Genomic DNA, 15263 nt, shown 5'->3' on the forward strand with positions numbered 1-15263 from the left:
ATCCATTTCAAAAGTACAAATTTACACATTACTGTATGTGGGATATTGATCGAAAGAGACTGGATACAATTCCCAGTTACACTTTTATAGTACTAGTCGTCTGACCAAAAAAAACAAAACACATTACAATGTCATTGTGATATACAAAAGGAAAAAGAAATATGGGCACAAAGATGAAAATAAAAAATAAGAAAGTCCATTGTCAGAATTTGTAACTCTTGTGTTGTCCTCTGTCTATACAGTATATGCTTTCCGACTGAAAATGTATGAGATGAACCTTTGAGCTATTTCAGAGAAATGCTGAGAAATGCACCAAAGCGACTGAGAAAAACTGTAGTATTTCCTCATGTAAACTATGGCAACATTTTGGATGACAGTTACTGTATTGAAGTTTGATCAGTATGCCATATGCTTATGTATGCCATAGATCCATTTCAAAAGTACAAATTTACACATTACTGTATGTGGGACTAACTGAATTCACTAAATCACTGAATTATGTTTCATTTAGTAATGACATCAAATTTAAATGAGATATGAAAATTAGAGGAAAAATTTCCGTAAAAAGTTTCCTCACACAAATCCATTTAATATAGTGTGTAAGTCGTGCAGACTACTCGCTGTATGGTGATGTAATCGTTCTTATATTCTCTCCATTTTTATATGACAGACAGACAGATAGACAGATAGATAGATAGATAGATAGATAGATAGATAGATAGATAGATATGGAAAGTGCAGCATGAACATTCTACTAAACATCTCCTTTTGTGTTCTACAGAAGAAAGAAATATATCCGAAGAACTATATACTGTAGTAAACTCAAAACCCTAAGAAAAACGGTTCTTGCAAGAAGTTTCTTTGCTGACCCTAAGATTCTGCCTTTATTTTCTAGAGCATAGAAATGCTACTCCTTGCAAGCATTGCACAGCAAGGAATGGAACAGCTGGTTTCATGTTACAATGAAAGAAGCATATTTAATGCCTCTTTTTTCTATCTTCTCTTCTCTCTCTCTCTCTCTCTCTCTCTCTCTCTCTCTCTCGCTCTATCTCTCTCACACTGCAGAAAGGATACAATTTTAAGCAGCCGAGTGTGAAAAATGGAAAACACCTGAATGGAGTGGGTAAGTCTACACTTACGCGTCCTTGAGAACAATGAAAGCCACCCAACAGCCCTGCAGAGGAACAATGCCACGGCTCCTTCTGTTCCATGCTAATGTCTTTGACCTTGTTTCTTGACACGTCACGACTCACAACTGGGTCAAAAATACTTCTGAAGTTCCCTTCATGCTTTTTGACATAAAATAATGATAATGGCTTTTAAACGTCTCATGTCCCACTGACCTTAAAAAGATTAAAAAAATGAAACATTCATCACTTGATCTAGAAGCAAAGACAAGAAACATCCTGTTTTTAATAGATGTTAGGCTTAATGAAATGCAAAGTTTAGTTGTTTGGCAGGAAACATCAAACTTGCTGTATTAATATGAAGTAGAACTGCAATTTTGTCAAATTTACTTGTATAGTGCTTTTCACAATACATATTGTTTCAAAATAGCTTTACAGAAAATCATTATGTTATTGTATAGAATATCTTAATATCTTCATGACTTATAGTTGAATTTAGCAGATTAGAGGTGAGTAATAAAATTGTTTACATTTTAGGATTCAAGCAATCAAGCAGTTGAGATATGCTATATAGTAAACTTCGCTCTACACAAGTATACTGTATCCATGCAGATATATTTGGACATACTTATATATCCAACATTATACAAAGAGCTGGGCGATGATGTAGTTACATTTTTGCAAAGAAATAAATAAAAAAAAATGATGGCAACTAACTATATTGTTAAATAATGTTACACTGATAATATGAAGTCATACCATTATATACAATTTTGCCAATATCATAGTGCCATTCTTGTCTTATATAACTAACAAATACCCACAGAAGCCCTATTTCCGGAGGAAACATAGTAATTCTGCCTATAAACAAGTTTAGATAAGCCTGACCTGATGATCATGTCCTGGCATGTTGTTTTATTGTATACAGTGTGTAATCTTGAATGTAGACATGAACATTGTGTGATTGTAAGATGATTTTCTGTATGTGTATTTATTTTAAATTGCTCAGTGTATGAGTTTATGAAGGATGGAAGCTTCTTGGTAGACTAATGGTTAATGTGCGATTTAGCAGAAGAATAAAAGAGAGAGATTAAGCCCTCCACTAATTCTATCAGACTCCTGAGAAAGAGAGAGAGAGTGTATGTGAAAAATAAAGTTGGGAGGAGCAGGAGGGGTGTGGTTTTGATGCCCAGTGGTCACATGACTGTTTACACTGTGAGAGAGGAGGCATGTGGGTGAAGAACAGCAGAAACTCAGGAGAAACGGCCCTCACATAAACATGTAGGATATCTTACACACATATATATGCACACACAGGCAGCAGCAGGATGGACAAGAGAGTTGAACACAATTTTTATCCCCCTGAGGGCCAGCCCAGCAGACCAAGAGATGTGCTTGTTAAGTCAGGTAAGACAGACTCAACAGATTGCGACTGAGATTATAGGATGCTGATATAATGTGCTATGCAGTGAAACTTTGGCATGAAATAATTCAATGGTGTTATTAGTAACCAAGGATAAGAATAAAAATATTAGTATATTTTTCACTCGTCATAGAAGAAATGTATCTAGTTGTCATCAAATTAGCTTTATTTCTAATATATATATACTGGATGATGATGAGATGGTGAGATTATTACAATTAATGGCAAAATGAATGTTTTGAAATGTAAACTGATATTTGCTACTGACACACTACAGGCAAAATATAGAAATAACTGGCTTAAAACCTTTATATATATACAGGCTCCTATGCTTATGTTCAATAATTTTACTTTAATGGCAATGTATATGTCCTTTTCTATACAATTAAAGTGAAATAATTGAACATAAATATAGAAGCCTGATAAAAATGCTAATTTTAGATGAACATTTTAGACGGCACTTAGCGGCTTTTGCATCTGAACTGTTCATATATGTATATACAAGAACAGAGAAAAAATGATGACATATATCATACCTGTATATATATATATATATATATATATATATATAGCATCAGACGAGACGATGAAGAAGAAGTGCTGCTGCAGAGTTAGTGCATCAGAGAAAACCAAGAAGAAGAGCTGCTGTGCTGTAGCATAACATTTTCGGCATGTCTAGAACAATTCTTACAAGTATAACACGACGTAGCTGGGCGCCGCGGACAGACGCCGAACGGCGCCGCCGGTGTGCCTACACTCATAGAAAATAATGTATTTGAATTTTAAAGATGTGGCGCGACGCTGCGCTTCTTGTCCGGTGTGCGACCGCCTGAAACGCTGTTTTTTTCACCTCCGTGCCCCAACGTCTTTGTTTGGGCTTCCGAAAGCGGATGATGTCAGGAAACAGTGGTTGCAATTTATTTTTTATCTCTGTTCCTGAGCATTATAACCCCAATTTGCTATTGTGTGCTGCGCATTTTACTGAGGATAGCTTCCACAACATGAGGGAGTACAGTGCCGGATTCGCCCAAAAGCTTTTGTTGAAAGACGGAGCAAGGGGCGTGGCAGTACTGAAACACTGTCTAAGCTGTTCGCCAATCACAACGCACTGGGACAGCTAACCAATCACAACACATTTTGTTTTTCGGAAGGCGGACCTTCATCAAAGCCGGAACTAATCGAGCCGTTTGTGCCAGGCTGGGGAGAAAGGTATTTTAATAATGTAAATTATGTGAAAAATAATGCGTTTTTCGAACCACCAAGCATGAGAGCATGTTCTAGTACACCCCGAAAACAAAATCAAGACTTTGTAAAAGAGCATAATAGGACCCCTTTAAATGTATAATGTTTTTTTTTTTTTTAGAACAAGCTGCTGTAGTATATAAAAGACAAACTAAGTAAAAAGAATGTCACAAAAGGCACTTGAACAAAGCAGTTCGGCAAGAAACAGGGAGCCATGCTTGCTCTGGCATAGTGCCCAACTTGTTGCTCATGGCATTCTGCTGCACAGTGAGGCAATAGACTTCAAAAACTCGTTTGGTAGCCATTAAAAAGTCACCATTTGGCAATTCCCGCATATACTTTTGTGGGCTGGTAATAAAGATGTAGCAATTTTTAGCTGTTATTAACTTAGGATAAACCAATATCCTTGCATCTTAGTGACAAGCAGGATCATCTTTCGCAATTTTGTTGATATAATGTATTACCAGCAGTATCTTGCTGTGTGTTTGTTTTAGCAGAAAAGCGCAAGGTCCACAATGTATTTCTGCCTGACCATGATCGACACCAATAAACCCTGCTTTGTGTATTTGAACAGTTATCTTAAATCATCCATCTCTGAATGCCCAGCTTTTAAACAAACACGCCTTTCACCAACATATCATGGAAGTCTATTAAGCAGTTTCTACTTGAATTATATCTTAAAGGTATAGTCACCAAAATTGAATATGCTGTCATCCTTTACTCATAATCAAACTTTTTTTCTTCTGTTACATCTTTTTTTTCTTGTTTCTTCTTTCAATATTGCACCCCACATTCATTCATTCATTCATTCATTTCTGTCACCACAAGAAAAAATGATGACATAATTATATTCTATTATATTATATTCTATTCAAATATGAGTACATTGACAAAAAACATAGCACAGGGGAAAAAAAGAAAATAATTCAAGCTACACAATTTCGCTTGAAAAAGAAAGGGAAAAAATGATTTGCAAAACTGCATGTTAGTTATAAAAACTCTTGATTGTGTTATTACTCTATATTGTGTTATTGTCCATAGAGACTTCTGCAATGCTTTTTGCTGGGAACCTTTATAATGCAAATTCCCTGTCTGAGAGCTGTGCCTAAATTTCATGGCTTGCTAAGGACCAGTATTCAGTGGGGATTATATGAAATAGCACTGCACTCCACTCACATGGGATAATGGGATCCCAGGGTCTCCTCTGAGAATGCTGACATCGCCATGACAACTGTCAGCATTCTGTTTGCATACAATACATTCTGGGAACATACTACTTATATAACAGAGGATTTTTGTATAAACAAAAATGGTCTTTTTAATGCTGAGTGCCTGGTCGTCAAGAGGACAATATATTCAGTGATGCAGAGGAATTTAATCTGTCCTACCTAATATGAATCAGCATGCTTTAGTTTTCCTTTTCAAAATGGAGACAAAATGTTTCATGTTAGTGGAAAATGTGCATAGATAATATGATGAAATATACTTATATTATTTTTTCTAGGCCATCTATGTGAATCCGAGGGGACTTCATACTTCATAAAATCAATCAGTCAATCAATCAATCAATCAATCAATCAATCAGTCAATCAATCAATCAATCAATCTGAGAGCATAATTTTTTTGCCACTTCATTTGATGTTTTGTAATATATAGCAATGCAATTCTAATATTTTAAATGTGACTTAAATGTCACTTTCTTTTTAGGATCACTGTATATATAAAAAATATACTATATATTTATAGGTTCATTGTATGTCAAAATGCCATGTCAAAGTCTCAAAGTGCCCTATTACCATATGATACCATCATTGAAGGACACACAGTCCTGTACTTTATTGTAAGGGTTAACATATCTTGTCCCTCAAAGCATATTAATAATAATAATAATAATTCATTACATTTATATAGGGCTTTTCTGGGCACTCAAAGCGCTTTACCACCACCTGATGATGCGACAGCAGACATATTGCGCCAGAACACCCACCACACACCAGCTCATTGGTGGAGAGGAGACAGAGTGATGAAGCCAATCAGCAGATATGGGGATGGTTAGGAGGCCATGATGGTCAGAGGCCAATGGGCAAGTTTGGCCAGGATGCCGAGGTCACACCTCTACTCTTTTCGAAAGACATCCTGGGATTTTTAATGACCACAGAGAGTCAGGACCTCGGTTTAATGTCTCATCCGAAAGACGGTGCTTTTTGTCAGTATAGTGTCCCCATCACTACACTGGGGCATTAGGACCCGGTTTAACGTCTCATCCGAAAGATGGTGCTTTTTGTCAGTATAGTGTCCCCATCACTACACTAGGACCCACACAGACCGCAGGGTGAGCACCCCCTGCTGGCCTCACTAACACCTCTTCCAGCAGCAACCTAGTTTTCCCAGGAGGTCTCCCATCCAGGTACTGACCAGGCTCAACCCTGCTTAGCTTCAGTGGGCAACCAGTCTTGGGCTGCAGGGTGATATGGCTGCCTATTATATTAGCACACTTTTTAATTATAATAGGTCTACTGAATCACTTTTGGTTATGCTGAGTATATAAGGAAACATCTGCTGTTGTCCCACACAAACAGACACCATATGAATCTAATTAACCTCACTGTTTATCATCTGCAATTCTTGGAAATGGGCTCAGATCTGATCAGCAGAAACCCATGACTTCCCTGTATGTGTAACTCCTGGGTTTGTGGGGGATGTTGATAAATACATTATGCCCATAATAGAAGGATATTCATTTTCAGAGCAGACACAGTCCACCCTCTGCTGCTCTTTACCATGTTACTGATCTCTAATCAATGAGATCAAGGACAGTCTTCCAGAGCGCCAGATTATGTAGCAATACAAAACGTACTGTGGTGATTGTGTATGTATAAGAACTGTTATATCATATTGAATTCTATCTGTAATCTCTGAACTAGCATACAAAAATCTTTTGTATTTCATAACCATGGCGCAACACTCTCCCTTCACATAATATTAATGTTTTACTCAGTTAAGAGCAACCAGACATGAAATAAACATGGTGTCCACATATACTTAACTCTCATTTTCACAGACACACTTATGATATGTAGACTCTGTTGTTTTTAAATGAACATTATTATTATTATTATTATTATTATTATTATTATTATTATTAAAAATATTATTATTATTATTAATTACATATATATTTATATTCTACATATTGCGTTTTATTATTTTATAGCTTCATAAATTGTCTGACCCGCTTGTTACGACACTCTCTTTGTCCAACAAATGATCATGGATTCATCTTTATAAACATGAAATGTCTATTTTAATGGATTAACAGTATTCAGTATGAACAGAATAAGATCCATAACAGTAATGGTAGTCCAATGGACTGTGACAGATTTACTTGATCTTTATCTTCCTGATGAATATAGCATTTTCATGTCAAAATTTTGTTTATCTCTCAAACAGCCACTTTAAGGGAAGAGAAAATAACAATGTTAAGTACAGTTTTATTAAAAACTAGATTTTTTTACATTTTCTGAAATAGTATGTGCTGTTTGTCCCCACATAATTTACTGTCACAATGTATTGTTGGTTACTCTGTTGAGCAGCACATTGCTAGGTAATTTCTGGGGTCTTCTAGATGGTGGTTAAGTTGCTTACTGACCCAAATCAAAAGAACCCACCACCAAGTCTCTATGATAGTCTGGTATAATTGTCTACTGTATTTTCTTACTTTTCCACCGTTTTATCATCTGCCAGGTCAAAAAAAAAGTAACCTTTAGTCCAATAACACCTATTTTTAACAAGCTGCATTTTTTAGGCATCATTCATATCCGTAGCATAAAGTGCAGGCCAAATTATAGTACTTAGATGCTTTGCTCCCTTAACAGTGATATAATAAACCAAGAATAAAAAAATAAATAAGTAAATAAATTATTTAGAACTCAGAAATGTGGTGTGAACTTGTTAACCTCTGATACTAAACCTTGTGCCACAAATACTTTCACATGCATGAATTCCCTTCATCGTTTTGCCTGTCATCATCATCGTCATCATCATTTCATCCCTGTCCTCTTCTCATGCACTCAGATTGAGAAATGCTAAGAATTGGGCTCAGCTTTTTTAATATTGAATGGTGGAGACGGTCTCTGGTTCTCTGGTTCCTCCTCCAAGCGTAGCATTGTTCTAAGCAAGCTTCAATGCATGTGACACCTGATCTGCTGTCACTTTAGCACAGATCACTGCACTTTTAATCTGCCCTGTCCTTAGAGAAGTGTTTCTACCCATGATGCAGTTGAACTGGTTTGCATTATGGATCTGGCTACAAGTTTGTCCTTTTAGTGGTGATGAAGTACAAACATGTCAGAACCAGTACTATTTCATTACCTCTCTATTTCACAGTTTATTACAGGACAATCATTTGCAAAAAAACAAAAAAAAAACACTGAGAATTAGGGGGAAATATGCATAATTGTTATAAAAATAATTTTACAATACTACAACAAAAACAAATCTTAATGGTCTTAAAATAAGATAATTTCTTTTCAGCAAAATATTATTTCTTTATTTGATTTTTGGGCTGAAAATGCCTGGATGTATTATTTATTAAATTACACTGGACGACAAAAACACAATTGTAAAAAACATTTTTTTTTTTTTTAGATTTTCAAAACATATCTACATACTACGCACACCAGTTAAACTGAACAGATTATAAGATGACTATATTAAAATTATCCTTATGGTCAGAAATATGCAGTTATTGTATATCAACACTTTGGCTGTGTGTCATGGTTAGAGGTTAGGTTTAAAAAAATAAATAAATTCTTCAAATAGCTGGACTCAGCAGAAGGAAATGGAGGTTAGGAATTTCTGCCCAAACCCAGAGGAACATAAACACTCTGCATGTACCTGCTCCCTTCAGGAAACCTGCTTCAGCTCACATGGAATAATTTAAACTGGAGCGGAGACAAGCTGTATGTAGTCGTGTAAATGTAAATGCTGGCTCTCTGATGTGGGTTGTTTATGCTGCACCATCCCACTTCCTACTGTTTATTATGTTCTCCTTTTGCGTCATTCTTTGCCTTTCTGCTCCCAGTAAAAAAATTTAAAAAGTCAAAAGGGAAAAAAAGCTACTTCCTTCCTCTCACATTGTTTTCTCTCTGTCATCAGCTTCAGCATATGCAGATATCCAATGGGAACAGCCTCATCAGCCGAGAAACCCGGACAGGGATCCATTTGATTACCCTCATCGTGAGATCCCCCCGTTGGCCAGTTATACTCCTCAGCCTGATTACATGACAGGGGATGATGATCTCATCAAGCCTAAAAAGATGATTAATCCAGTGAAATCCTCTAAAAGCCACCAGGAGCTTCATCGGGAGCTGCTTATGAACCATAAACGGTATGAGGAAACACAAATTTACAGTACATAAACAATCTTGCAAGGATGACAAATCCAGTGCAAACTGTCTGTGATGGCTTAATTCTGCGATCATACTTTGCAATCTGATAATGAGTCCAAAATAGACTGATTGCCGTTTTCTTGTTCACGTTCCTTTGAAATTAGTACACTGTAAGTCCCTGTAAATCATCTGCTAAATGGCAAATAATACTCACATACAGAGTGAGGAACACTTTTTTAAATGTTTCTGAGGGTAGGTGATGTAAACAGACGTTCAATCCCAACCATTTATCATCTCTGTGCTCCTGAGCAAGATATTTAACCCTAGGTCGCAGTCTCTGTAATAGGCTACAGGTGTTGTAAGTCCCTTTGAATAAAAGTGTCTGCTAAATGACTACTTACAGGTAAAAGTATAGTTCACAATGCTTACAGTTCAACCACTGTTGGAGATTTTGCTAAATAGGACATGTTGATCCTGTAACCCCTTTCCTATCAACCAATCAAGGCTTAGGAGTAAGGGTTAGGTTTAGAGATGGCACTAGCATTTGAAGAACAATCGTACATCTCACATTTCCCTCTGATTCTAGATCTCTTTAATAGCTAGTTTAGCGGTTAAGGATATGCTTAGGACTGTGTTTGTTTGACAGGACAAACATGTTGATCCTGGAATCATGTTCACCACTCAGCTACTTAATTTATCAGCACATCTGTACTGGTTGTGACTGATATTTTGAACAATTATGATACTTTAAACAACCCTTAATATGTCATCACAAATGTACTAAATGTCTTTTCATGTATGCCATGAATACATTTATGCCTCTTAAATTCCCTAGCAACAATGAATCATTGCAATAAGCAAAAAATAAACCTCCAAGTAGTCAATCAGAAAACCTTCAGGTTGCCCTCAAGTCCCTTGCTCTCAGTGTTAGCACTTCGATTAGCATTGTGCAGTTGCTTGGTAGCAGCACATTACAATGCCATCCCTTACTTCTGTAATACCAGTAAATGTGGTAAAGGTGAACACACTCTCTCTGTCTGAGCAAAGGTGTCTAAAGCCCTCAGGAGTGGGCAATAGAAGCAACTTTATCCTTACCTCTCCTTCCATTCCTTTCTTTCCTAGACACTTTAAGAGGTCTAAAATTTAAAGAACGTAAGGCTCAGCCAATGAAGACCAATTAGATATATAGTGTTCACATCCCACTCGGGTCCTGTCTTGTATCACACAAGGGATATGAGCACTTATCTAAAGTGGCCAACAATAGAGCTTTGCTGTTTATGCTGCAGATCCTGTGGCACAGAACTCAGAGTGGTCTTGAGTGCATTGTTATTTCCAGCAGTGAGATCTTCAAAATTGTCTTACAACAAAGTGAGCTGTGACAAAAACACACTACCATCCCACTCAGGTGCACACCGATTCATTTTAGTATATTTTTTAACGTATCTAAGTATGTTTGCCATTCAAGTCATGTTGGAGGGATTGTGTTTATGAGTTGATTGCAAATGAAGACATCAGTGTAAAGTCATAATTATTGGTGGGAACACTGTTACCTTCTTTAATCTCTGAATATCTGGGTTTGGGGATGAAATTTTTTTATTTTATTTATCTTAATGTATTTTAATTGTGAATGTTTATGTGACCATTTGGAGTGTACACATTTTGCAATAAAGCTAGCTAGAAATATGTAGAATATGTAGTTGTTTATCAAATCCATTTGATCTACTTATCAAAATCACCTGAATGCCTTATGTGTCACTGTTACAATTTCAGAACTCATAAGTAGGAACTTTCAAAGTAAACTTAAATGTTGAATATCATCCTGCAGTTCTCAGCTGGGGGCCAGCAGGGAGTGCTCACCCTAAGCTTTCGTATGGGTCCTATTGGCCCAGTGTAGTGATGGGGACACTATACTGTAAAAAAAAATCACTGTATTTTGGCTTAAACCAGGATCCTGTCAATTTGTAGGTTGTTTCTTGATCTGAATCCTGGCCAAATGTGCCCTCTGGTCTCTATCACTCATGGTTTCCTAATCAATTCCATGAACATAGATTATCTACATCACAGTGGCCCTGTCCCAAATGGCACCCTAATCAATTTTTTTGTCTTCCTCTGAGTCTACACTTTAATGATGCAATGTCACTAAGTAACGGTATAGTAACTAAAAATGGTCACTTATGAGCACCCATCTAAAACCTACAATGACAAACAGTATGCCCTATGGCAGGATTATTCAATTCTGTTCCTGCAGGGCCATGGCCAGCAGAATTTAGTTTTAACTGTGTTCAAACACACTTGTTTGTAACAATTAAGCAATTCTGAAGACCTTTATTAGCTGGTTCTGATGTGTTTAATTAGGGATGAAACTGCATTTTCCAGGTTTTAGCCCTGCAGGAATGGAATTGAACCCTGCCCTACGGTCAAGGATGCACATGAAGTGTACCATTTGGGCAGTGTTGGGTGTATTCCATGAACATAGATTATCTACATGACAGTGGCCCTGTCCCAAATGGCACCCTAATCAATTTTTTTGTCTTCCTCTGAGTCTACCCTTTAATGATGCAATGTCACTAAGTAACGGTATAGTAACTAAAAATGGTCACTTATGAGCACCCATCTAAAACCTACAATGACAAACAGTATGCCCTATGGCAGGATTATTCAATTCTGTTCCTGCAGGGCCATGGCCAGCAGAATTTAGTTTTAACTGTGTTCAAACACACTTGTTTGTAACAATTAAGCAATTCTGAAGACCTTTATTAGCTGGTTCTGATGTGTTTAATTAGGGATGAAACTGCATTTTCCAGGTTTTAGCCCTGCAGGAATGGAATTGAACCCTGCCCTACGGTCAAGGATGCACATGAAGTGTACCATTTGGGCAGTGTTGGGTGTAATGCGTTACTAAAGCCCCGTTTCCACTGCAGGAACTTTCCCCAGGAACTAGGGACTTTGGACTGGTACTCGGTGTGTTTCCACCGCAGGAACCAGGATCTAAATAAAGTTCCGGGTAAAAATATGCCCCTCAGAAAGTCCCTGCTCGCAAGGTAGTACTTTTTCAAAGGTCCGGAATTTTCAGGGGCGGGACTTGGGCGCTGAACATGCTGATTGGTTGAGTTCACGCAGCATTGTATTTCAACCACCATACTGTATATTCGCAAAATTAAAAAAAATAAATATTACTGTTATTGTGTCATGAAATGTAGTTTTAAAAATATTTCAGGCGAGAATGTAGTTGTTTAAAACTCAAATCTGTGATTTGTTTATAAAGACAGCGCCTATTTGAAAATGTGATTCGCCGATTTCGGAGACGTGAGCTCCACACATTCAGCGGGCGCTAAGTGCTCATGTTTCCCGACAAGAGCAGCCTCAACTCGGCTAGCCCTTCTGACATTTGCCGCTGGCTCTGATGTCTCTGTAGTGGTTAAACATGTGATATAATTTGTTTTGGGTAAATCTAACAGGTAATCGTTGGTGTTTATTCTGTTAATATATTAATACGTTAAAATGAAAATGAAAAGAGGCAATATAATATTTAGTTTCATTGTAATGTAGGCTACGTTCCCTGAACTACATTTCTGCGGCTATTAATATGTTTAAATGAAAACAAAAAGAGGCAGTGGTGTTTGATATCATATTTCTTCTTATTGTAAATACAGTGAGGAAAACTGCAGTAGCCAAGGCGAGCTGACTGACATTATCAAGTACGCTGCTGTTTGCAGAATTACCGGACTTGCGTCGTCACGTCCGCGGGAGTTCACACTCCCGAGTCAAACTCGCGAAGTCCGTACCGAGGATGCAAGCCCGAAATTTGCGTACTTGGTATTGAGAAATGCGCGCAGACCTACATCACCAGACTAATTGCCTAATCTTCTCGGTACTTTAGACAGAGATGGAAACGCAGACAGCAGCAGGTCTGGGGGGGAAAATTTCCTGAGAAAAAAGTTCCTGGGACAAATTTATGGAAGTAAAATAATGCCATATGTCTTTGAAACAAAAAAGCATGTTGAATAGCTCTAACTGAAAACATAATGCATTGCATTAACAGTGCTTGCATTTTAATGCCTTGTATTTTCAGGGCTTGCATTTTTAGGTCCTGAAATTTAACATAGTTGTTTATTTAAGCTGTGAATATTTCAATTTAAAATATGTCACACATTTTCATAATAAAAAATTCAATAATTCATATTCACCTTCCAGAATTCACTTCCAAAATATTAAATCTGTTTAAAAATACGATGTATAATATTTGACAGGCAAATTTCGGTCCATTTTATTTCACTTTCCAAATTCGCGGTTATAATTCGGCAGAAAATTCAGCATTGCACATCCGGGAGCTGCAGGAATAGCAGTAGAGCACCGATGCATGATCTCCATCTGCTGTCAGTCGCTCACCAGCAGGTGGCGCAAGCGGCTGTTGATGAAGTCATTTACAAAAACTGATCTGCAGAAATGGAGCAAGTGCTAAGTAGTTTTGATCATCGGGGCCAGTATAAACATGTGGAAAAGCTGATTGTGTGTATGTTTAATTCAACATCTTCGCTGTTATCTGTAGCTTACATGTAAGCAGCTTTCTCTACCACAAAGGGGATTATAATGCTATTTTACCCAACGCTTAAGTACAGAACTAACATTACATCTGAGGAAGACATATATTGCTTTTGGTTGCTTAGTTTCAGTAACTTTGTATCATGACTTGTGTGACGCTGTGCTGTAATAATGGAGATCCCCTCACGTTACACTCCAGGATTCCCCAATGATGCATAACGGGCCTCAGTGAACTAATACAGTGATATAAGACCTCAGATCTCAGAATACACTTTATTGATGATTATGCGAACTATATCGACAGTTAAGCAAATGTAGAATATGAACGCACACTCAAGGTTTCACACTGTTTCCCTCAGAAATCTGTTAAAGAAAAGAAAACACATTACACGGCTCAGTGCACAAACGCAATGACAGCTATTAAAAGACCAAATTCAGATCTTACTGATGATGCAAACTATATACAGGCAGATGAGGATATGAACGCAAGTTACGGAATGCGCAAAACTGCATGTTAAACATTTTCCATAAAGAAAACACAATGTTTATTGCCTCAAGACAGTGATAATAAACTATTAAATTCGGCATCTAATTAACAAAATATATTACTGTATATTATGTACATTTAAGCAGATGAGCCCAGAATATGAGCCCACAACCCACAAAGTTTCACCAAACCATTTTTTCTCCCACAGAAAACCAAGCGCAGTAGTTTTATGTTTGATATCGTCTCAGGTTACGCATGTAACCATGGTTCCCTGAGAATAGGGAACGAGACGCTGCGTCCTCTAGAGGGCGCTAGGGGAACGCCTTCAGCGTGACCGGTGTCTGAAGCATGAATGAAAAAACGACAATGAACTTGACATTGGCAGGTGGCAGCCTATGACGTAAACAATAAAGCGAGTGCGGGAATAAAAGAGCACCTGCGGAAAACCGAACTATATCGAGAGTTAAGCAAATGTAGAATATGAACGCACACTCAAGGTTTCACACTGTTTCCCTCAGAAATCTGTTAAAGAAAAGAAAACACATTACACGGCTCAGTGCACAAACGCAATGACAGCTATTAAAAGACCAAATTCAGATCTTATTGATGATGCAAACTATATACAGGCAGATGAGGATATGAACGCAAGTTACGGAATGCGCAAAACTGCATGTTAAAAATTTTCCATAAAGAAAACACAACGTTTATTGCCTCAAGACAGTGATAATAAACTATTAAATTCGGCATCTAATTAACAAAATATATTACTGTATATTATGTACATTTAAGCAGATGAGCCCAGAATATGAGCCCACAACCCACAAAGTTTCACCAAACCATTTTTTCTCCCACAGAAAAACACCCAACCATAGTTCAGGAGCTCTTAAAAGTGGAGGTCTCAGCATAACGACTCTCTAAAGCGAGAGGAGACCTAGCTACACTCAATGCCAGAGGCAGCTAGTGAGGCTCAAAAGGGAGGAGCCTACGAACCCATATTCTGCCTAAGCGGTGCTCTGGAGAGCGGAGGCTTCAGCAGGATGACTCTCTTAAAT

General features: G+C 37.5%; 1 protein-coding gene across 2 annotated transcripts in view; it reads left to right on the forward strand.

The window, feature by feature from the left end:
• Positions 1-15263, forward strand: part of LOC107724804 (protein FAM107B-like) — a 41808-nt gene that overhangs the window by 18250 nt on the left and 8295 nt on the right. Inside the window, exons 2-3 of one of the 2 annotated variants that reach the window (XM_016533859.1) lie at positions 1066-1123; positions 8950-9181. In XM_016533859.1, coding sequence (XP_016389345.1) covers positions 1066-1123; positions 8950-9181 — 290 coding nt within the window. Of the gene's footprint in view, positions 1-1065; positions 1124-2313; positions 2535-8949; positions 9182-15263 lie in introns of those variants that run through there. The other variant, XM_016533860.1, reaches the window with a different exon arrangement.

Source organism: Sinocyclocheilus rhinocerous, unplaced genomic scaffold (genome assembly GCF_001515625.1).
Source record: "Sinocyclocheilus rhinocerous isolate Xijiao unplaced genomic scaffold, SAMN03320098_v1.1 scaffold3108, whole genome shotgun sequence".
Taxonomy (NCBI): Eukaryota; Metazoa; Chordata; class Actinopteri; order Cypriniformes; family Cyprinidae; genus Sinocyclocheilus; species Sinocyclocheilus rhinocerous.